At 50.0% G+C, this 22,905-nt stretch overlaps 1 protein-coding gene across 7 annotated transcripts in view; it reads right to left on the bottom strand.

Moving 5' to 3' along the window:
• Nucleotides 1-466: 466 nt before the first annotated feature.
• SH3GL1 (SH3 domain containing GRB2 like 1, endophilin A2) overlaps nucleotides 467-22,905 on the bottom strand; it is a 49,536-nt gene continuing 27,097 nt past the window's right edge. For 3 of the 7 annotated variants that reach the window (XM_044417537.1, XM_044417536.1, XM_044417535.1), the window contains exons 3-11: nucleotides 18,305-18,373; nucleotides 17,280-17,352; nucleotides 13,815-13,958; nucleotides 12,229-12,362; nucleotides 10,320-10,478; nucleotides 9,022-9,125; nucleotides 8,306-8,430; nucleotides 5,734-5,787; nucleotides 467-3,980 (exon numbers count right to left, since the gene is read on the bottom strand). In XM_044417537.1, the coding sequence (XP_044273472.1) occupies nucleotides 3,781-3,980; nucleotides 5,734-5,787; nucleotides 8,306-8,430; nucleotides 9,022-9,125; nucleotides 10,320-10,478; nucleotides 12,229-12,362; nucleotides 13,815-13,958; nucleotides 17,280-17,352; nucleotides 18,305-18,373 (1,062 nt within the window). In that variant the 3' untranslated portion in view covers nucleotides 467-3,780. Of the gene's footprint in view, nucleotides 3,981-5,733; nucleotides 5,788-8,305; nucleotides 8,431-9,021; nucleotides 9,126-10,319; nucleotides 10,479-12,228; nucleotides 12,363-13,814; nucleotides 13,959-17,279; nucleotides 17,353-18,304; nucleotides 18,377-22,905 lie in introns of all 7 variants that reach the window. The other 4 variants (XM_044417538.1, XM_044417542.1, XM_044417541.1 and 1 more) reach the window with 4 other exon arrangements.

The following is a 22,905-nucleotide window of genomic DNA, read 5'->3' on the forward strand; positions in this document are numbered from 1 at the left end:
GCAACTTTGGGGGGCACTGGACTACCACTTCTATCAACCCCAGCCAGCACAGACAAGTGCCATATACCCTGGTGATCACGGAAATTGTAGCCCAACACCTTGGGACGGTACCCAGTTGAAGAGGAATGCGCCAAAGAATTTTATTTTTAAAACAGTATTTATTATCAATAAAAATTCTAAACAGCCCAAGGGAAGTTGCCACAGAGAGCTTCCCCTGAAACGAAATGGGAACAGCAACTTTGAAGAAGTAGTTTTGGTGGGAGAATAAGTGTTACATGCCCACCAAATTTACTTTCTGCCCCCATTCCTCGGCTTCCTCTCTGTAGTGACCCCTATCGAAGGCGTTCATGCCGCTTTTGCCAGATTTTCCACTGACAGCTGCTGGGTGAAGCTTTTGCAATTACACCCACGGCCACCAAGCCCTGCCTCCTAGATTTAGGAAAGAAACAGACAAGCACAACCTGGAGACATGTAATACTTTTTATTTCAAAGATATGAGGTTTTTCTCTTATTGAAAAACAAAAAAGAGGGGAGGGAAACAGATCCACAAACCAGGACAAAAGGGTGGGTTTTGTTTGTTTACGTTCCCAATAAATTGTCCAGAATAAACAAAGATATTTGTTTCAGTTCATCCAACAGAAAAGGTACAAGAAATTATACTGTGGCGCGACACAGCTGCTGCCAATATTTACAGAAGTCCAACTACCCCTTCCACTCAAAAGCCCTGTATAATTTTTATTCATGTGGTCTTAGTTGATGTGGGATGGGAGAGAAGAAAGAACACAGTGGAAGAAATGTTCAAAAAGCGGGGCGGGGGTGGACTGCACATGCTGTAACAATTATGCACCTGCCACTTCCCCAGGTGTCACAGCTGCGCATGTGCAAAGTGTCTCATCTGCATGCTCAAAGTTCGTTCTGTCTGGCGAGCTTGTGAAACGTGCCGGCAACAGGGAAGTGTTTAAACCCGCAATGACCAAGCTTACCTTCCAGTCAGAGAACACCTGGGAGTCACATCAGAGATGGAATACCTGAGTGGTCTCTAAGAACACTTTGGGGGCAGGGGGAAAGTGTGGGGTGTTTTACAGATAAGAACTGAAAGACACAAAGCTGGGATAGTGAAGGGGTAAAAAAAATGTAAGTTTCTAGAATGGGGTGATTTACAGAGGAAATCCGTCCCTCTCTGGTGCCCACACACGCTGAAGAGCAGGAGGAGGAGGCGGCGGAGGAGAATAACTACAAAATAAATTGGTTCAGATATAGCTATATAGATATACATGAATATAAATATGTGTTTATGAAAGACAGGTGCCACTGCTGGGCAAGAGACCACCAACTGGAAAGGAATGGGCATCCCAGCCAGAGAGTACGGAGAGGTTTTGGTACAATGGGTTGGAGAGAAGGTGCCGAGTCCTGGCCCAGCAACCTTCCCCATGCTGGACCCCGACCAGTGCCTCCCCCGGGGAAGGGGGAGGGAAGAAATGGCAGTGCTGCCAAAAACAAAACCCCACCCCTGAAAAAGGAGACGTGGCCTCAGTTGTGCTTAGGAACCCACTGCCTGCAGTGGGAGAGTGGCATTGTTAAAGACACAAGATTTGGGGGCGAGGTGGAGGCAGAAACACCTCTTTCAAACTAGAGAAAAGTTAACTGTTCTCCTGAACTCAAACCAGTGAGGAAGGCTTGCAATCTTGCACTGCGATCCAGTCTTGCATACAAGGCTGGAGGGAATGGGGGTGGGGGCGGGGCAGAGGAGTGCACGACTCGCATTCACAGAAACCCTGCGCTGTGCCAAGGCCAGGAGTGGGTGCAAATCTTACATGGGACATTTCAGTTGTTTTCTGTGGGGAGAGGGAGAAATTCCAGACTGAGTTGTCACTTTCGGGAGGGGGTGAAGATTTCTGTGACCCCGCTTCTACAAGAAAGCACCGGTGAACAGAACTGGACTTGCATCCTTTGCAAGATCACAGCCGAGGGTCCGCCCAGGTTTAAAACTGACAGCTTAGCCAACAACAACAAAGGAAACACCAGATAGGTTTTTAAGATGGGAAAGTGCCATCTGAGAAATAGAGAGACGGCAGCAACTGAAAATTATATGCATCAGTATGAAGTGTTCAAGTTTCCCTCTGAAATGCTTCGCAGAACGGAGAGGAACCCTGCCTTTTCACCACCAGCCCACAGATGTTTAAGTAGCTTTCTCTGTAATACAAAAAAACCTCCCTGCATGGAGAAAGCTAGCAAATCAGGCAAAGGGCTGAGCATCAGGTGCATCCTTGATAAATTATTGGGGAAACTGCCCTGCCACCCGCTTGCACATATGCTGCTGGCCGCTTGGTTGTGAGCACGGATGCTGAACTTCATGTGGGGATTTCTCGCAAACATTCACGCCTCCGTGACCATGTGTGGGCCCGCCAGTTGTGGTGGCAAACTCTGAGAAGCAATGCTGCTTTCCATCTGTAGTGTATGCATCCTGGTAGATATTAACGGAATCAGTGTCCCAAAAGGTGAGGGCCAGGTGAGAGGAGGGCCGGGATTAGAATAAAGAGGCAGTGGCACCTGCACATGGGAATGGTCTAAAGTAGCAGCTTCACTCCCTGCTTTTGAAACTGGAGCCCAGACTCCAAAGGCACGTCAGGAAGGGCAGAGGAAACCCGTGTCCAGGATCTTCTGGAGGCGGACCTGCCAAACCTCTAGAGCAGAAAGGTGCCAACTTCATGCCAAGTGTCTACTGGGCTGCCAGGGGAGGCTTGCTGATCTAAGGCTTCCCTACGCTTTAAAGAGCAGCCCGATCCGGCCTCCTTCCCGCCACGCCATCCTTGCCGCGCGCTCCGCTCCGCTGCATGGCCAGCGTTGCGCAGAACCACGGTGGCTGGAGCAGGGGCGCCACCAGCTCAGCGCAGAGCGGCAGAGGAGACAGATGCTGAGGCCGAGGCGGCCTAAGGACGAGGAGGTGCGTGCGGCACAGCGACTGCCTCCGTGTTTCCCTCCCAGTGCTTCTCTCAGAGACACCTGAAGGGGGTTCGTGTGCCGGTTCGGACGTTCCTGTCTTCAGTCTCACGCCCAACGCCTGGTTTCCCAGGAAGCCTGGCCGGCAGGAGCACTAGCGACAGAAAGTGTCTGCGTGTGTGAGGTGGGGAGGGGAAAGGGAAAGGGTTCACCCGGAAGGCTTGAATTCGACAGATCCTAAGTGCTTCCGTTTCTTGCGACAAGAGAGGCCTGTGCAAAGTGAGGCAAGCCCTTCCTAGTGTTGAAGGACAAGGCAGCGACACGGATGGGGCGGGACCGTGTGTGTCCAGCCCAGGGTGACGCTGGAGCCGAGACCCCAGTGCTCCGCCCTGCCTCTTGGTGGTGCGGCATACGAGGCGAAGGACACACAGAAGCGGTGACACGCCGCAAGGAGAGGCGTAGCTGGGCAAAAACCGAGCGCGCAAAGTGCACAAAACGCTTGACGCATGGGCCATGTTTGGAGTGGCGGTCCTCGATTCCAGCATCACCAGAGGGGGAGGGAGGGAAGGGGGAGGTGTTGGGGGGCAGCCGGAAGTGCTCTTTTCTGGCCCCTCACCCGCTACACCACCAGCTCGTGCGCCAACGCGATCCCAAGTCGCTGGACGGGAAATTAGTGTTGGGCAAACCACGCGGAATGTGAGGGAAAAGCCCCCCCCCCCGCCCCCCGGCACCCACGGCTGCCCCGCAGGCCTCTTCGCTCCTTCTTGGGGGCAGCAGCCAGTGCATGGGGGCAACGAGGCGAGAGGAGGAGGAGGAGGAGGAGGACGGGGAGCCGCCGCCTCACTGAGGGAGTGGGACCAGCACTTCCACGTAGTTGAGCGGGAAGAAGCCCGACTGGCCGCTGATCATGCCCTCGTACCAGTTCTCGTCGATCTGGTTGGTCAGCGTGATGATGTCGCCCTCCTTGAAGCCCAGCTCGCCGTCGTTCTCAGGCTCGAAGTCGTACAGCGCCTTGCAGCACGGCTGGTCCAGTGGGGCTGCTAGGGAGAGAGGGCGAGCGAGTCAGTGGGGCTGGCACGCCGACCTCTCGTGAGGCCTGCTGCCCCTGCAGAGCTGCCGGGGGGGGTGGACACACACCAGGGCCCTTCCCGGTGGCTGGACTCAGATTCCCATCAGCCCCAGCCAACAGCTAGGGAGCTAGGGAGGGTCAGGGTGGCCTTGATTTGGGAGACTGGGGGGCGAGTCGCCATGAAGCTCACCGGGTGACATTTCGGCACTCGCTCTCAGTCCAGCCTACCTCACAGGGATGTGGTTGTGAGGATAAAGTGGAGTGATGCCTCACAAGGCGCCAAAAGGGGGATATCAAGGCAATGCCAAGGCAATACAGTCTGGCAACATGGGGAGGGCGATGGGATCTCTGCCGTGGAACCAGAGAACGTGGCTGATCTTTATGGCTAGAATGCTGCCTCATGAAGGGAACCCAGGTACATGCAACCAGCCATGGAGGTTCCTCATGGTTCAGGCGATCTCTTCCCCGCAGCTGGAAGGGTGGGTGAAGGGTGCTTCACAGTGGGGGTGTCGGAAAAATCAAAATCCGCCACAAGCTGGAATGAAGAATTTGACCGGTGGCTTTTGCAGTGGGCAGGCCATTCTGAAGTCACCAGTTTTTAAAATGTTTTGAGACGTTACAAAAATTAGGTATAGGGGAATATGAATAATAGCACAAGGCCCCCAACATAGGCTACAAGGAGAGAACATGCACCTTGCCGGGATCTTTGGGTTTTTTTGGGCTAAATTCTCCAGTTCTGTCTATGAGGGACGACAGAACTGTTCAGAAAAGAACCTGAACACCCACAAAATGGGGGCAGAATGGATTTTATCAAGTCTGTACGTCTCTAATTTTTGGATGGGTTCATTCTGCTAGAAATTTACTTGAATACCTCTCAGCCTGGGATTGTGAAGGGCACTCAACTTGCAGTTAACTGCAGGAACTGCCTCCAACTCGGGGTAAAAACAGTTGTCTATCTAGTCCAGTCTTGTCTCCTTAACTCAGGTGGGGTAGGAGCGTCCTATGACTGTTACCAGATTGCTTTGTCTTTACTGGAAATACCAGGGTCCCAGTGTAGGATTCCCCCATGCAAACCAGGTGCTCTGTTACTGATGTAGGACAGGCAGACTCCATTTCCACCCCAGTTTCTTAGATTTCAATTGGCAATGCTTACTTTCTTTTATGATCATAAAGGCTAGCAACTTGCTTCTTTAAAAGCGTATTAAAATCCAGCTCGCTCTCTCTCTGTGTCTGTGTGTGATTTCTGGGCATTTTTACACATTGTGTTCTTGCTTCTGGCCCTCAAGACGACAGCCAGTGTGGTATCATGGTTTAGAGTGCTGGATCGGGACTTGAGAGATCTGTGTTCGTCCCTGCTTGGCTGGGTGACTTTGGGCTAGTCCCTGCCTCTTAGCTTAACCAACTGCACGGGGCTATTGTGAAGATTATATGGAGACGAGGAGGAGGAGCAGCGTAAGCCCTAGGTGAAGGATGATGGGAGTTGCAGTAGAAGAACGCTGGGAGGGCCTCAAACAGAGTCAGAAAGTACACACAGCCCCAACTGCAGGCACGTGCCCAGAAGGAAGATCGGCTTAGTTCCAGAATAGGCCATATCAGCCACTTAAAAAAGGTAAGGGAAAAGAACGGAGGAAAGAGGGGAGGCAGCCATGCCCCATGCAGTGGGGAGGAAGAGTGCGAGCCAGATGGAGAGAGGAAAAGGAGTCAAGGCAGGTCGGGACACTCACAAAAATTCCTGCTTGGCGTCTGGGATGGTTTTTCGGATCGGAAAGAGGAGGACGCTGATTCAAAAAAAAAAAGGGGGGGGATCAAATAAAAGTCAAAACAAGACATGCTTACAAACAAACAAGCCCATGAAAGGACACACAGAGCACTCTTGCGGAGAAGCGCAGAACAAACTGGGCATGCAGGAAAGTCAGTGGGAGAGTGGCAGCTCGGGAGACCCCAAATTAGCCTTAACAAACCAGAACGCTTGGAGCAGCGGGCGAAGGTTACTGGGGTGGCGGGGCGGACGCGGACAGACAGCATTTCCCTCCGGGGTGGAGACCGAGATCCAGCGCTGCACGGAAAGTCTGGCGAGCGATTCTGGAAGCGTGCACTAGGGCACGAGTCCAAAGTTGTGGAGGGCGGGGAGGCACCCCCTTCCCCAGTTTTTGATCATGCAGGACTGGCCTTTAGAAGCCCCCCTCCCTCGGGCTGTGAGAAGCACTTTTTAAAAAGCAACGTCTTTTTTAGTACGGTGCAAAAGTAAAGTCGGGTCCCATCTGGCGGCAGGTGTCTTTTCAGCTGCAACAGGTCTGCCTTCTCCTCCCACCCTCAGGGGTCGCCTGCCTGGGCCAGGTCCGTTCTGCAGGGGCAGGTCTTCCCCCACACCCCAGATTTCTTGCATGAGTATCTCGTTGTTCCACAAAGAAGCTGAAGTCCAACACACTTAGGAATGATGCTTAAACAACAGAGAACAGAGGCATGGCCGCTGCGAAGGACCCCTAATTCTGTCTCCACAGGGTCCGAGTTAGCTGCCCAGCGTTCGGCCTCTGGGTGGGCAACCCGAAAACCCTTCCAATATTTGCTTAGAGTCCTCTGAACTAATAAACAGGGAAAATAAATTAAATAAATGAAATTCTTGGACTGAAACCCCCACTGTGGTGCTGGCAAGGGCTGGAGATGGGGGTTGCAGTCCAGCAACACCTGGGGGGGCTGCAAATGGGGCACTTCTGGTCGGACCACCCTCTTGTCTGAGGAAGGGAATTCAGTGCCAGAACGCTCCCAACAAATGAGCTGCCAGGCATCTCCTTCAAGACCTTCCTTCTAGGGCAGTGGCGGCGAACCTATGGCACACAGAGCCCTCTCTGTCAGCACGCGAGCCCAGTCGCCCCAGCATCACCCCAGCAGCAGAGCACCAGATAACAGCGCACACAGGGACCATGCGCATGCTCAGAAAGGAGCAGTGGGGCCAGGCGATGACGTCACGAGCCGCGACTCATTAGCCGTGACTCGTCTGAGCTTTCGCATGGTCGGTTAGTGCGCTGCCGAGGATATATTTGCTTGGACTGGCTGTGAGTTGTTCTTTCTAAGCTAAAACCCCCATATTCAGGTTTTATTGCAGTGTTGGCACTTTGCGATAAATCAGTGGGTTTTGGGTTGCAGTTTGGGCACTCGTCTCTAAAAGGGTCGCCGTCACTGCTCTAGGGGAATAAGACTTTGCTAAGTGCTGGGATCCCCAGAATTTCCCACCCAAAATCTACCTGGTTGCCACCAAGGCTCATTGTGGCAGGGGCAGAAGACAAGGCTTTCCCACAGCAGCCTGACAGCTCTCCTGGGACCTAGGAGGGCTCTTCCCTTCCCCAGCTTCAGCAAGACCCAGCTCCTTCCGCCCTGCCTTGTGGGACTTGTTTTCCAGACCGCCTTTACCTGCCCCTTCTCGGCTCTGTCCAGCAAACCTGCAGCCTTCTCCAAGGGCCCCGGCACTCTGGGACTGCCACCTAAAATGACAGCTGCCTTTTCCACGGCTGGCCGTCCCTCATTCCTCAGATGCCCCTCGCTGCCCCCACTCCGAAGCCACCTCCATTTCTTCACAAGGGCAGCATCCGGAACAGGACCCTGGACTCTGCGAGCCAAGCCCCAGCTGTGGAGGAATCCTGTCGGGGCTGGGGGTCCCTGAGCTCAGCTCCCAGGACTCTAGGACGCTTCATTGCCCCACTGCGTCCTAGTCCCTGGGGAGCCGCTCAGCATTTGCCCCACTGGATATGCAAACTAACGCGATGTGGAAGGGGGCAGTGGGCACGCCGAGCCACCTCAGTGAAGCCCAGGGAACTGACGGACTCTCGTTCCCAAGCAGATTCCCCGCACAACCCTGCTTCCCGGGGCTTCTGCTGAGTATGATGCGAGGTGTGTTCGCATGGGGTTTTCCAGGGATGGAGCCCTGTGAGGCTGCCCCACAAGCCGCAGCCCTTGCCCCGCTGCAGCTGCAGCTGACATGCAAGGCAGATGCCGGTTGCACAAGTCTGTCCCACGAGTGGCCGTGGACTTCCACCGGCTTGGCAAGACTGGGCTGAGCATGAAAAGAAGCCCACAGATGCCAGAGGGATGGATCTGGGCGCGTTTTCCAGGGTTAAGCCCCCACCTCCTTTAACACAGAGAAAGACCCAGCATGGGAAAAAGGGTCCCGCTTAGGGACTGCGGAAGGTCAACCTCTGTCTGCACCTTTGGGGCCAACTTGAAGCCCGTTGCTTCCCTATGTGCCACATTCCAAGCCTAACCTGCTCCGCCGGCTAAGCAGCACACCTGAGCTGCCCTCACCTGAAATTTTGGAGGCAGGGTTGCAGGAAAAGCCGCCATTTGACTGGTCACTCCCTCCCAGGTCGTAGGTTTCTCTGGGCTTTGGTTTATATTCCCTCCTGGGGCGTGAGGATGCCTCCCTCACTCTGGAGAAAGGGGTGGGGGGAGAGGAAGAGAGAGAGAGAGAGAGAGAATCTCAATTCTTGGTGTAGTTCTTGGCTTTACTGCCATGCATGTAGGGGTTGATGAGAGCTGCAGTCCAACACACTTGAAGGACTGGTACAATTGCTCTGCTCAACCAAATGACCAAACTCCACTGTTCTATTTAAAAATCCAGTTCTCCAAGGCAGAATCTTTTGCATCTTATCGCAGGATGTTTTGCTGTCCAAACATGCACAGAATTTAGGACTCTTTGTAGCCTAAACAGGAATACCATTGTAGGATGTTTTCTGGCTAAAGGACTGTGCTCTAAGAGAGTCCCTTTAGGAACAGAATATTCTAGATCTAGGAAGAACTTCTTTTGCCATTAATGCATAAATGTGAACAAATCCAACAAAGACAGAAAAAGCAAACCAGAAGCAGAATGTGACCATGGCAAACCCAGGGGTGACCCCCCCACACCTTTTTCCTGGGTCCTGTTTAGTCCTGTTTCCTTGTTACAACAATCTACTAGATGCTGAAAATGAGACGTTACACAACTCATACAAAAGTTGTATGAGTTTTATAGATATATTTACCTGCTCTTGAGTTTCTCCGCAAGCTCATCCAGGATCTGCACCGCCTGCCTGTGATAATCCAGTTGGGCGTCCACCAGTGCTGACAGCTGGCTGACCTGCTCAATCTGCAGGAAAGCACGACAAAGACGGCTGCTACACAGTCCTGCTCGACGTCCGCAGGGAGGTGCTGAATTCACTCCCAGCAAAAGTGCTCCCAGGCCTTTTTGGGCAGGGGTATATTTAGAGTGCTGAGAGCACTCTCACACACGGCCGCTTTGGAGAAACAGCCTTTGCAGCAGGGGTGTCTGCCGCCCCTCCAGTTTCTCCACCGAGGCTCCACTGTCACCAGGTTACGACTTTGCTCAACATTTGAGTTTTAAACTAATGCTGGGATGTTACTGTTAAAAGTCTAAAACTGTTCCCATGTTTGTGCATGTTGAAGGTTTCGTACTGATTTATTGTACTGTATTTTTATTCATTTCTCATATTTGCATGCTACTTAAGCATTAAAAAATTTCTCAGCATTTTACATATACCTATTAAAATCTCATTCAAAGTACAATTTAAAAACAATTCCAATTAGAGGAGCAATATTAAAATACTGATACCCAAATCACATTTCAAATACTAACTTTAAAATCACGTTTAAAATATTAAAATGATTTCAATTAGAGGAGTAATAGTATTAAAATACTACAACCACATTAAAACTCATGAAAACACCTTTAATAGGCAATTTAAAAAACTACTCCAATTAGAAAAATATTAAAATATTAATATTAAACTGCATCTAAAACACAGTTTATAACTAGTGGTTTAATAGCAATACAATCCTATTCCAATTACTGGAAAATTAATGTCAGGAGACAGAGTACATGGAGGAGAGCTTTCTCTGCAGTGGCGCCCCGACTATGGAATGCGCTCCCAAGAGGTTCGCCTCGCGCAGTCATTATATCCTTTTTGGCGCCAGGTCAAGACCTTTGTATTTGACCAATACTTTAAAGTTAATTAATTTGAATTGTATATTTATTCATTTAATTCATTTTAACCATGTTATTTTATACTCAGTCGTGGTGTAGCCAATTTGTTTGTTTGTTTAGGACTGGATATTGCATTTGGGGTTTTAATGTCTGTAAATCACTCTGGGCTATTGGGGTGGTATATAAATGCAATAAATAAATACAATAATGCGGCCTATTTTGGGGGGCTGTCCCCGTTCCAAACCGCTCAGACCACGCAGGCTCCTGGGTGGCTGGAAAGCACGGGCGAACAAGCAGAGCGACGAAAGCAGCAGACCCGGCTGCAGCCAGCACACTCACGTCTGTTTCCAGAAGGTTGTGCATACTCGTCTCTGCTACTTCCTTGGACTCCTCGAACTTCTCCAGGGCTTGCCGTAGCTCTTCGTCCGGGATCTTCCCCTGGCGTTTCTTTTTGTAGTCGAAGTCTAAGCGCCGCCCCTCCAGCTTTTTCAGGTGGTGCTTTTTGTTATTATTGGGGGCGAGAGAGACAGGTTAAAGTTAGGATGACATTATGAGATTCGTGTAATTGGTGCTGTGAGGATAAGATTAAGAGGAGGGGGATAATTTGGGAGCTGCTTTGCGTTCCTTGAAAGGAAAAAAAGGTGGGATACAAAGGTATTAAATACATAAAATAATCCCTGAGCACTGGCCATGCTGCCTATTCCAAGGTTCAACTTGGATGCCAGAAAGTCCTTCCTGACAGTGAGGACCCCGAGGGTGTGGAATGGGCTTCCACAGGAGGTCGTTGAGGCCCCATCAGTGAGGTTGTTCAAGGATAGGCTGGACGTGCACACGGTGGGCATGTCGTGAGCAGAGCCGGCTGGAGCCGGGGGTCAGGCTAGATGGCCCGAGAGGCCCCTTCTGACTCAACCTGTTTCTGTTTCTATGCCTATTGGGAGCTGGTCCAATTCATCCGGCATGAGCATGGTTGTTGTCCATTGCATATATGCTATTACGTTGGTTTGATGCTGTTCCAGACAGCTGTCATTTTCTGCTTCAGAGCAGCCCTTTTGCCAGAACCATGAGAACTGGGATCTTGAAGCAGCTCAGTCCAGGAGTGCATCAACCATAGGAATGCGTGAGAAATTCATTTGTGCAGTGTTTTGACATGACATCTGTGTGTTCCCAAAATTAATCACAAACCAGAACGTGGTGGGTTGCTGAAATGTGTTTAATTCCGATGTTTATAGTGTAGTCTGAAAAACAGTAATGCATACCAAAAACATGCAAAAACAAGAACGTTTGCAAAGGCTTGAGTTGTGAAGGAATTGTCACTATGAGCAAACACTGCATTGTGTGTGAACTGAGGGCTGCCAACCAGGAACGTCTCAAGAAGAAACTGCCGCTTGTGGGCTGGGTTGTTCACGAAATCCAGTCTTCCTGGAGCTGCAGTCTGGTGCATCCCTATCTACCAATTCTGGGGGGTTTCCCAAAAGTTTTGGTGCATTTCACCCCCATTCTAAAATGCTGAAGTGCCTCTCCTAAAATTTAGTGACTAGCTGGAGGTGCATGAAGCTAAAATATGTCAGCCAGGGTGGCCATGTTCCATTTAGGCTGGGCTCCTTCCACTGAAGCAATCTGAATCCAGGGAGGGTGGACTGCTGGCCAGCTGCTCCCTCCCTGCTCCCTCCACAAAAGGTCCCTGGTCAAAATCTGGGTGCTATTTTGAGCATCTCCAAATGTGTCATCTTTTTGGCACCAGGGGCTGGAGGGGATTAGCTATGCCAGGCAGTTCTACAGAGTCTGTTTGGCTTGTTCTAGCTGTTTTTGATGTTTCTCCGAATTTACTCTGTTTTACTGTCTTTTTTTATGGATTTCTGCAAACTGCCCAATATAATGATGATGATGATAATAATAATGATGATGATGTTGTTGTTGTTGTTGTTTTTCCTGGACAAGATCTGAGTGCTCACAGAAATTTTCCTGTTCAAAAAGGGAAATCAATCATTTCCAGAGTCCCCTTGTCGCCTTCAACTTTCCAGAATGGATCCTGTGATCTCCCTGCCACCCAATCTGGAAGCTTCTTGACACCGCCGGAAGCACAGTTTCAGTTCGGAGGGACCTTGCAGGTCAGCTAGTCTCAACTCATGCTCAAGACAGGATGCGGCTATACCAGCCTGGCTGGCAGGCCGCATGGTCTCTGCTGAAAGACCGCCGGCCCACCTGCCCCGGAAGTGGCCCGCAAACCTTGCCTGACCCCGGAGGCTACCTGGATCTCTTTCAGGTCCTTGTCACACAAGTTCTGGAGGGGATCGATGAAGTTCTGCTTGACTTCGATGTCCAGTGAGTCCTTCACTTCCGCCAGGCGCTTCATCGACTCCCCGGCATCAAGCAAGGCGTCGCCTTTGCAGGTGGGCGGTCGGAGGGTCAGGAAGGGAGAAAGACAGAATGCCAGTGAAAAACAAGGCAAGAAGGTATGTGGGTGGGGGGGGAGGCGTGTGAGGGAGGGGTCTCCAGCCCTTTTCGGTTGGTGGCACATGTGCCATTATGAGCGAGTGCCTTGGCTGCTCAGGGTTAGTGTCTGCTCTAGCAAGAAGGGTTTCTGCAGGAGGCACAGCCAATTCCTGAACACTCATTTCCCAGAAGGCGAAGTGGCAAGGAAGAGAGAAACGTCCCCTGCGCAAGGCGGAAGTGGGGCCCGCACTGCAAATGGGAACAAACCTCTCCTCTCTCAAGCCCAGGAAGACCGCACTGGAGGGAAGCCCCTTCCATTTGCAGCTTGCTTGCCTTGCAGCTTTAAAAATGAAGTCACAGCAAATCTCGGGAATGAAAGACAGATCTGGATGGGCAGTGAGTTTGTGGGGCATCCCGGGAGGGGCCCAGGGGTACACTGGGCTTCACAGGTGTTGCGCTGAACACCCTGGGGGTAAAGGAATCCTGCAGGCCATCTGGAAGAACTTGGACGGCCCATCCCTGTAACTTCTGGGTCGGCTGGGAAAAGGCCTCCAGCCTGAAATCCTGCAGAACTCTTGCTAGCTGTTTTAGACAAGATTGAGTTCTACCTCCCAGCATGGCCGATGGCCAGGAATGCTGAGAAATGCAATTCAAAACATCTGCAAATCAGGGACTGCTTGGGACCATCACTAAATGAGCTAAGAGCAAACTCTGGTTTGCTTCACTGGCTTCTTCGGCAAAGCAGAGTTTGTGGTTAAACTGCCATTCCTGGTTTGTATGTAACTGATGATTCTAAAGTCAGGGGAGAAAGTTGACTAAAATTCAGGAGGAGGAGAGAAGGGCATGCACAGCCTTTAGGCTTTGCTGGGAATGCAAATGTGGCCTCCCAGGAAGAAGACTGTATGTAGTAGGGACCTTGCTCCATCTTCTCCAAGAAGCAAATACGCAGTGGATGTTTCCCTGGGACTTGAGTCTCTTGCATCATCCATTGCCCAAAGAACAAGATGAGAGCCTCCCAGGAAATAAAACAGCAATGGGGAGAGCATCCTGGCCCTGTACTATGGTCAGAGAAGGAAGACCTGCAGGAAGTTTGCCTCACCCATGCAAATTGTGAAACTAAGCACTGATGCTTGAGCTTTGCTGTCTTTTTCCTCATCCCTCCCCATCAATCTTCCCTGTGTGTTATGCCTTTTAGATCACCAATCTGATGGAAGGAAATGTCTTAAGTCACTCCGGGAGACTGAACCAGCCCAGGACATGGACACATTACACTGGCTTTCCTTCAGCTTTCCTGCATTTCTTCACATGTGTGAATGCAACAAACAAATAAATAAATGTTTGGCCTTTCACTGCAAAGCACCTCAGAGGATTAAGCAGCCCAGCTAAGGCGGGGTGGCTCACCGAAGTTGGAGTCTTCGCCCAGCTCCTTGCCATACCGGATCATGGTCTCACCGAGGAGGCCTTCTGACTGCGGGTAGCCTGGATTCTTTACTTGCCCCCGAATCTTGGACACGGTGTTCAGCATCGTCAGCTTGGCCCGGGATGCTGGTGTGCATTCAGGCAGGGAAACAGAAGAGGCACCCAAAACCCCTGAGTTTCCATTTGACATTGTTGCCAATGGTTAGGTGACTGCCACAACAACAACAGCAACAACAACAGGTGGGGATTTCAATATCGTGTGTGTGTCAAGCATAGGAGCCATCTCTTGGGGGTGGTCAACGGAAAGGAATGAACGCTGCAGCCAGAAATCATGGAGAAGTTTTGGCACAAAGGGGTTGAAGAGAATGTGCCAAGTCATGGTCCAGCAACCTTCCCCATGCTGAATCCAAACCAGTATCCCACTGGGAAAGGGGAGGAAAGAAACAGAAATGCCGCAAAAAAAATGTTCCCAGAAATAAGAGAGGCAGTTCCAGCTGTATTTAATTCAACTGTCTGCATTGAGAGAGAGAGACACACACACATCGTAAAGACACTAGGGGGAGTGAGTTGACAAAAATATGTTTTAAATTAAAGAAACTTGACTCAACCATTCCTCAAACTCTGCGGAATTACTCTCAGACACTCCTGTCTTCCCAGCTCACCATCTCTCACCACAACCCTGCTTCGGGCTGCTTCTACCAATTTTGTGGGGTATTGAAGGCAGGCAGGCAAGGCTGAGCATTAAGTGGACACCTGTGCCAAGAAACCTATTGTTTTAATCAGCCAGAAATACCACTTGCTTTTAACTAAGGGCTGTTTTCCAAGAGAGTGAGCAGGAAACAGGTTCATAGGAAGCTTGCCAAAAAAAAAAGAAAAGAAAAAAGGCATGGAGAGGTGTGTTGGGGGAGAGAATCTACAAATTCTCTGACCTTCTTGCCAGCTCTCAAGTAATCCCTGGAGTGCTCTTTTCAGAAAGAGTACCGGGAAGGATGCTGGAATGCTGACAGGTTCTGCGAGGCAATAGGTGGCTGGCTCAGCTCAGCAGCGGATAAAATGTCCCTAACCCAGGAAGCTCGGAAGCAGCACAAGGAAAGCCCTGTTTGATTATGCCTGCTCAGAAAGGGTCAGAGTACAGTTCGGGGAATCTGGTAGGCTTAAGCAGGTATCCACACCATATAATGGGAAGGCACCACAGCTCATGATGCAGATCAGTTTTAAGGCAAGCTGCATCCACAACCTAAGGGGTGGGGCCTTCCCAGAGGTGGCCCTCTAAGTCCATTTTTACCTCCTTTTCCAAGCTTCTTTTGGCAAATGCGGAACAGCCATTCCTCTCGGTAGTATTCTAATCCACAACTCAAAAGGTTTGGCTTACTATGTATAAAGGTCAAAAACTATGTGTGGCCCAATTATTTAATGGACTGCCTTCTTTCAACCAGACTATAGACAGAGGACTCCTATACATGCTGGTTTTAAGATCTTTGAAAAGAGGCCCCTTTCTCAGCCCCACTCCCACTGAGGGCAGGCTTGGTTGTGGAGATGCTGGTGAGGGCTTTCCTGGTGGCCAGCGTGGGCTCTAGAACTCCCCACCGAGGCCGGCCGGCCGGCCTGGAGCCCAGGTTGCTCAAGGAGTTTTTAACAGCTTGCATTCTGGCTTCCATAAGCCTTTGTCGCCTCTCCATTTTACCCTCACAACAGCCCCGTGAGGTAGGCTACTGCCTGATTTTGGCACTGTCTTTTATTGCACCTGCTTTTCTAATTAAAAGTTTGTTTTTCATGGCCATTTTATTACCACTAGCTGCTTTGAGTGCCATTTATGGTAGAAAGGCAGAACGTCAATGTAACGAACCAAGAATGCGCATGGCACCAGGCCTATGGGATACAGCTTCTGGGGCAGTATGGGTAGCGTCCTCTCTTCAACCTTTAGGTAAATGGTGAACACCTCCTTACTGAGCAATGTGTCTGACCTGTTTTAATTTCCTCTTTGCTATTACTGGAAGTTTCAGTGCAGCTCCTGGGTTCTTGGTTTCTTGTGTGTGGCTTTCCCCCTGCATTTTTATGGCTTCATTATTATGCTTTGCGTTTTAATTGTCCCATAAACTGCCTTGGGGGACTTTTGAAACCAGTTGGCAGGGTACATATTTCTAATTAAGTAACATCTACACTGTGGCTATGGCCCCCTCTGGCTTTAGCTGCTAAGGATCATTGCATAGGAAATGGGTTTTAAGGGGAGCACTTCCTTTCACCTGTACTTTTAGGAATGAGTGGCCCGGCAGGGTAGTAGAATATAAGCAGGTGGGTTCTGCAAGAAAATGTGGTAAGTAGTTCTGACTGCTATTATTATTAATAATAATGACAACAATAATGATATATTAATATAATAATATCTTCCATATATATCAGAGCCAAAACATTCTGGGCAGCTTACAACAGGAACTGCTAGGAATTTTGCCCAAAGAATCAGCCAAAGTCAGCTTCCTTCCAATTTTCACCCAATTATTTTATGCTCAGCTTGACAGAGCAAAAAAGTATGATCCATTTTTGTGCTGTGGACAGTACTGCCCCCCGCCCATGTCTCTAAATAGCCCATTTCTGTTTTTGAAAAAAGAGCATGAAGAGAGAAAGTTGCCATGTGCGGGTGAAATGCAGTGACAAACTGCAACGGAGGCTTAGAAAGCACAACATTGTGCTGACTTTGCTGGGGGAGGTTTGCTTTGTTGTTCTTGTTCCTTCCCAGGAACTTTGAGGACCAGTGGCAAAGATCTAGTTCAGGTAAATACATAAGCGGGTTGTGGGGACCACGTTCTTAGAAGGCATCCAGCTCCCACAGTGCTGCTGATCTTTAGCTTGTGTTGCGCTGAGCACTTACAAAACAGCAGTTTTGGAAGAGAGGAATGGAATGAGGTTATTGGCTGACAAAATTATCCTGGCGAGGATTCCAACTGACGACACAAATTGTCTCTGCCTGTTTTTCCAGGCCAGCTAAGCCCCAAATCTTCCAAAACTGATGCTTTGCATCGTAACCACCACTGCTTTCCTCCTCCAGTGTGTTGCTTCACATCCAGCACCAAGCAAGAACCACCGTCTTCTTTTCCCTGCATCGATTCTTTAAGATCTCCCTGTTTGGACAGAATTCGTGTGCAAGGGAAACAGCCACTGCACTTTCTTTCCTCCCCTTTCTTTCTAAAATGGGCAGTCCAATCTTAGTGTGGCTCATCAGCTGTGGGCTGATTCGGAGTCCCAAAGCCAACCTTGGAAACTGGGATTGCTGCTGGAACTCCAAACTTGGAGTGTTTTCCCACTGTCCTCACAGCTGGCTACGGATCTGACAAGCTTTTGGGGCAGAGTGGAAAGGAGGCAGTCCATACTCTCAGATTCCTATATTCTTCTGTCTACAGAGGGTTACAGACAGTTACTTTGGATCATGCCCAAAGGAAAAACTTCACCTACCAGGATTGGGCTGCAGGTATTCTGTTGTCCTTGCCAGGACTTCTGCCACAGCCTTGCTGGTGAGGTCGACTTTCTGCAGAAATGGAAGCAATGCAGTTGACAACATGAAAGCAGGCAGTCGAAGAAGAAATGGGGAATTGATTGGCAATGGTTGGATATTGCCAAGGTGGTGAGGGTAAGAATTATTCCTTCTCCAGGGGGATACACTGTCCCACAGCTACTGCTGTCTGGGCATACAGAATAAAAACAAACATACCAAGAGTAAAGCAAGATTAAGCTCAGAATGAAAAAGGTCTAAACATTTTGATGGCTAGGTAAATACGGAACATAGCATGTGTGCAATTGATAAGTTAATACCATATGGTTATAGGTTTATATAACATTCATGATACTAAATGTTTCTGCATAAAACGCCAGGTCTATGCTACAGTGCCACTTCTAAAGTGAGCCAGAACCAGGCCAATCCCTAAAGGAGGACGAAAGATGTTCCCTGATACAGAAGGGATCACAAGCACGGAATGCCCACTTCTATTGCTTCTAGGGGATATTAGTCCCAGGGAAAGAAAGAAATCCACTGCTTGGATTTTAACTGCAAAGTACGGGGAGCAAGAAAAACTCTTTTTCTGCTGAAAAGGAAACTGCAGTGCACTGTGCTAATGAAGAAAAGTTACATGTTAATGAGAGATTCTGGGAAGGCAGGAGAGCTAATCAGCTATTGTTCTCAGAATGCAGGCACACCTATCACATACTGAGACAAATGCCAGGTGTATTTTTAACACTTGTTTGTCGGCCCTATTGGCATGTTGCCCAACTACAAATGTTCTCAGGGTGGCTACCAATATAGAAAGATACAGTCTTGGCAGCACTGGTTATTAAGGTATTTTAATGGAATCTCTCTCATACACACATGTATTTAAGAAGAAAAAAAAGTGCCTCATCTGTACAGGTCTATCCCCCATGGATGCATGGGCACACGGGCAGGGCGATTCCTAGCACAAACTCTGACGCTGGTTTTCTGCACTCACCTTTTCCATTTCTTTGAAGTCCTCATCGAGCTTCGTTCCCTCAGCACCTCCAACCTTCTCGCTGACCAGCTGTAAAACATAAAAACCCTGCAATGAATGTTCCGATCCAGAGCTGCTTGGTTAACCTGTGCAAGCTGGGTTACATTCGTTTCGTCATGATGAGACTCAATGCACCCTTTTAAAATCAGCAACTTTGCCAGCCCCCCTCAGAGGGATCTTCTCTCAGTCTTTCGATGCATTTCACCCCATAAGCACACGCCGGTGCTGCCACACAACAGAGGTGCAAAATGCACAAGCCTTGCAAAGCATGATTTCCACATAAAGCCAGACTTTCCTTGAGCTAAAATAAACAAAAAACCTGCAGAAATATTTGGAAAGTACAGGAGAGTCTGTGCAGGAAAAGATGTTGTGTGAAGCACTTGCACATGGCTGTGTGTGAGGCATCTGGAATGCACAAGAACTGCCTTGTGTGGAGAAACCCACACGCCAAAGAGGGAAGGGATAGGACTGTTGGGTACAAATTGCAGGGCAGCAGATTCTGGGAGAAACTTTAGCCATGGAGAGGATTGCCCTGAGAGGTGTTTTGCAGGAGGTAGTTCAAGTTAGGCCAGGGGTGCCCGATGCAGCAAGTGCCGCAAACGGTGTATTTTTAATATGAGGTTGAGAAACATTAGGGCATTGGGTTCTTGTCTTGAACGTGCCACCGATCAGAGACAGGAAAGCAAGGCAAGGGGACAGGGGCTGAGCAGAGAGAGAGAGAGAGTAAAAGGGAAAGGTCTAGGTGGAGGGAAGCAGCTTGGGTGGGCCTGGAAGTCGCTTCTCCTGTCCAGCCTCCAGCCTGGCTTTTCCTCTCCTGGACAACTCCTGGCTATCCAGATGCCCAAGGAAGCCGTCAAAGGACTGGCTGTCCTCTGTGGGAGCCATTTTCTGGTGGCACTCCTGGCCCCAGGTGAGGGACCGCCGTGCTAGATGGCCACCCAGAAGTGATGCCATTGCTGCAACTCACACTGAACACACACAAAATAGTTCTACTCCTCAGCCAACCACTGGCCTCCCAGAAATGCTACAAACAAGAAATGGAGCAGGATAGTGAAGAAGGAACTATGTTTGCAGTCCTTTGCTCCTTGGAAGAAGAGCTGAACAAAAATGTCACAAATAACACCAGAACTAATCCTTCTATATTGCCTGTTAACTCAGAAAGCCAGTTCGTTATGTGGGCAAACAAATGCCCAGCTGCTTGAGGGATACTCGCCAATATTAAGGGTGTATACATGCGTGTGTGTGTGTTGATTCAAGTTCTGCCAAGACCAAAAGTTACTGAAACAATCAAAGTTACTTCTTTGCTGGGTGCCTACCAGCAGCTCCCTATCAAAGCTCATGAAAACTGGGAGTGTCTTTCAGATTGTGAGAGGGAATGAAAGTCTGGAACGGGGCTGGAGATGCAGGCCGTGCTCTCTTTCCCCAGACGGCACTTACTGCTGGCAAAAATGGCCCACTTGGAACTCAGAGGCACTGATGTCATGCGGCTGCACACGGATGAAATAACAAAAAGAACTGCGCAGGGAAGGGGAGAACCTGGCAGGGTCTGTTGCTGCGCGGTTGTTGAAAGAAAAAGGGCAATGGATGTCTCGGTAGGCAGGCTGCGGGATCTGCCAGGTGCCCCGGTTTGGTGTGCTTCCTTTTATTTTGATGACTGCTGGAAGAAGTCAGGGGGAGAAACAGATGGCTTGGGCCTCTAGGAAAACAAAACTGCTGGGATGTTCAAACACAGGATGGGATGAAAGAGGAAGTCCTGGCAGATAGGAAATGGTTAACGGTCACATTCCCCAGTCGAAAGAGTTAGCTGTGCCTCTCCCCCACCCAGCGCCCACCACCAGCTCCTCTGCAAGAGACTGTGGAAATTATGCTGTGATTGTGTGGGAATGCACACACAAAAAAGTCACCTCAGGATGGGTTTTTTTTTTTTAAGTTTCTAGTCCTGCTGACCAAGAACCTTGGAAGGCTATTTCAGAAGCCCGAGGAACTTGTGGTCTAATATTTCCCATGGGCTTTAGTGTCTGAATACGTTTCTCCTCTTTTAATCAGGCATTAAGAGCCAGTGTTATGCAGAGGTTCGAATACTGGACTGGGACTTGGGAGATCCAAGTTCTAGTGCCCAGTCTGCCATGAAGGTCACTGGATGGCTTTCGGATAGTCACCAACTCTCAGCCTAACCTACCTCATAGGGTTGTTGGGATGATAAAATGGAACTAAACGGAAAGCTTGTGGAAGCAGCTTTTGATTCCTTGCAAAAGTGAAAATGTGGCACCAAGAGGGAAAAGGAAAACGCCCGCTTTTGCCCTCAGTGTGGGGTGCTCTGGCTTTCCCTGACAAAGGATCCTAAAGGGGATGCCATTCACTCCTCCAAGAGCAAACATACACCACACCCTGCCCGTTATCAAGAAGGGAATTTAGTCAGCCGTTATGCAAATGATAAAGTGCCCACAGACCAGGCTTTGTACTGCTGATAAAATGAGCTGTATCAGCCTGGATAACTGGTGGATGTGTCTTTCTCTTTCGGGCCTCTGGAATGGAAGCAGTTATACCTCAGGGCCCCAGCCTTCTCCAAAAGCTCTGCAGCAGGATTCCTGCACTGCTTGCAGCACGGTCCTGGGTTCAAATCCTAGGCATTAAAAGATGGGGCGGGACAGGCTGCCGTGCACTGAATCAGACTAACTGTCTAGTCCTGGATCGTCTTCTCCAAGGGATTGGGAGCCTCAGGCCTGCGAGAAAAATCCGGGGGAAAAATCCTCTCCCCTATCAGTGGACGGGGCTGCGGGTGGCGCAGTGGTTTAAGCTGCTGAGCCGCTGGGCTGGTTGATCGAAAGGTCGCCGGTTCGAGTCTGCGCAACAGGGTGAGTCCCCGTCCCAGCTCTGCCAACCTTGCAGTTCGAAAGCATGCAAATGCAAGGAGATGAAAAGGTGCCACTTCGGTGGGCAGGTAAACAGGTGTTTAGTCATGCGGCCACACGACCACAGAGCAGACAAACGCCGGCTCCCTCGGGCAGGAAACGGAGATGAGCACCGCCCCCTAGAGTCAGGCATGACTGGACGAAACGTCAAGGGGAAACCTTAGCGTTTAATCAGTGGACAGTTCCCAAATTGTGCACAGTTCCCTTTGCCCACCCTGCACCATTCTAAAATTTCTCCCTCGCTCATTGTCCTAGGACCCAAAGTGGTCATCCCATGAAAACAGAGGTGGGACACTCAGGACCAATTCAAGAGGAAACACTTCTTCAAACGGCGCATAGTTAATCTATGGGACTCCCTGCCACAGGATAGAACAAAGACCACCAAACGGGACCAGTGGCAAGAGGAGGGGGCTGGCCATAGCTGTTTACCCTGATGGCTTTTTTTCTGCCTCCAGTATCACGGAGAGTGTGCCTACAGAGAGCAGTTGCTGGGGAACACGGGTGGGAGGTAGCTGTTATACCCATGGTCTGACCTAGCACAGCTCTCCTTGTTTTCATGAAATGCCTCCAAAGCTTTCATTATTGCAGGCTGGTAACAGGCTGTCTTCAGAAGATAGTTCAACTGCCCTCCACCGGCGGGTTTTCAGCCAAGGCTACTGGATGGGGAAAGCAAAAATGGCCGCCTCCTGGGCTACGGCTCTCCTATCGCGTCGCTGCACATTCTGTGCCTTCCAGTGCATCCAAGATCGCTGCTGCTAACACGGAACGGAGAGCAGCGCAATCGGCCAGGAAAACAACAGCAAACTGGTGCAGCCGGTTGTGACGGCTTGTTCTTGTCCCTGCCCCAGATCAAAACACAACTTCATAATCCAGCCTTCCCCAACACTGTGTACTCCTGAAGCGCCGGACTGCAACTTGCATCATCCCCAGCCAGCGTTTCATAATCTGCAGACAGCACTGAGAGCTTGCACAAGTGTAACGCAGACCCTGCAAAAGGGTGCTGCTGAACCCATCCAGGAGGTTTGCAGAGCAGGAAGTATTACGTCTGCGAGTGATGATGCAAAGCATGCCAGCGTGGAACTATTACGTGGCTGGGGCAACGGGTTTCAGAATTTGGCCTCTGCAGGTCAGGTGGCTGGGAAGGCACGGTCCAGCCAGCCCAGGGCAGGTGGCACAGTTCTGACGGTGAGGCCAGCCTGCTCAAGACCGGAAGGAGGAGAGGACGGCTGGGAAATGCAAGCGGCTCTGCACACTTTGGTAGGATGCTGAGCACGGCACAGATATTCAGATTATAAAAAACTATCAGAATTGGAAGGCAGCGGGTTCCCCACTCCTGACTCACACTCATGCGCCCAGAGTTCTCTCAAGGGTGCTCTGTTGCAGACCGTGTGTGGGTACAGTTTGCGACTCCCTGCTGTGTATCATTACACACGGTTGCACATTGTTGCTCTATTATGTACATCATTGCTATATTGCTGTTATTTGATTGGCAACAATGAACCACAATATACAACTGCTATTTTGTAATCCTCCTAGAGAGTCCTATGGGACTATTAGTGCAGAATACAAGTTCAGTAATAAATTATGAAACAAACCAACGCTGCAGGATTATATCCCTCGCTTTCCTGCCCTGTGCATGCCCTCTTGTGA

This window comes from Varanus komodoensis, unplaced genomic scaffold (assembly GCF_004798865.1).
Source record: "Varanus komodoensis strain SLA01 unplaced genomic scaffold, ASM479886v1 scaffold89, whole genome shotgun sequence".
In the NCBI taxonomy this organism is placed as follows: domain Eukaryota; kingdom Metazoa; phylum Chordata; class Lepidosauria; order Squamata; family Varanidae; genus Varanus; species Varanus komodoensis.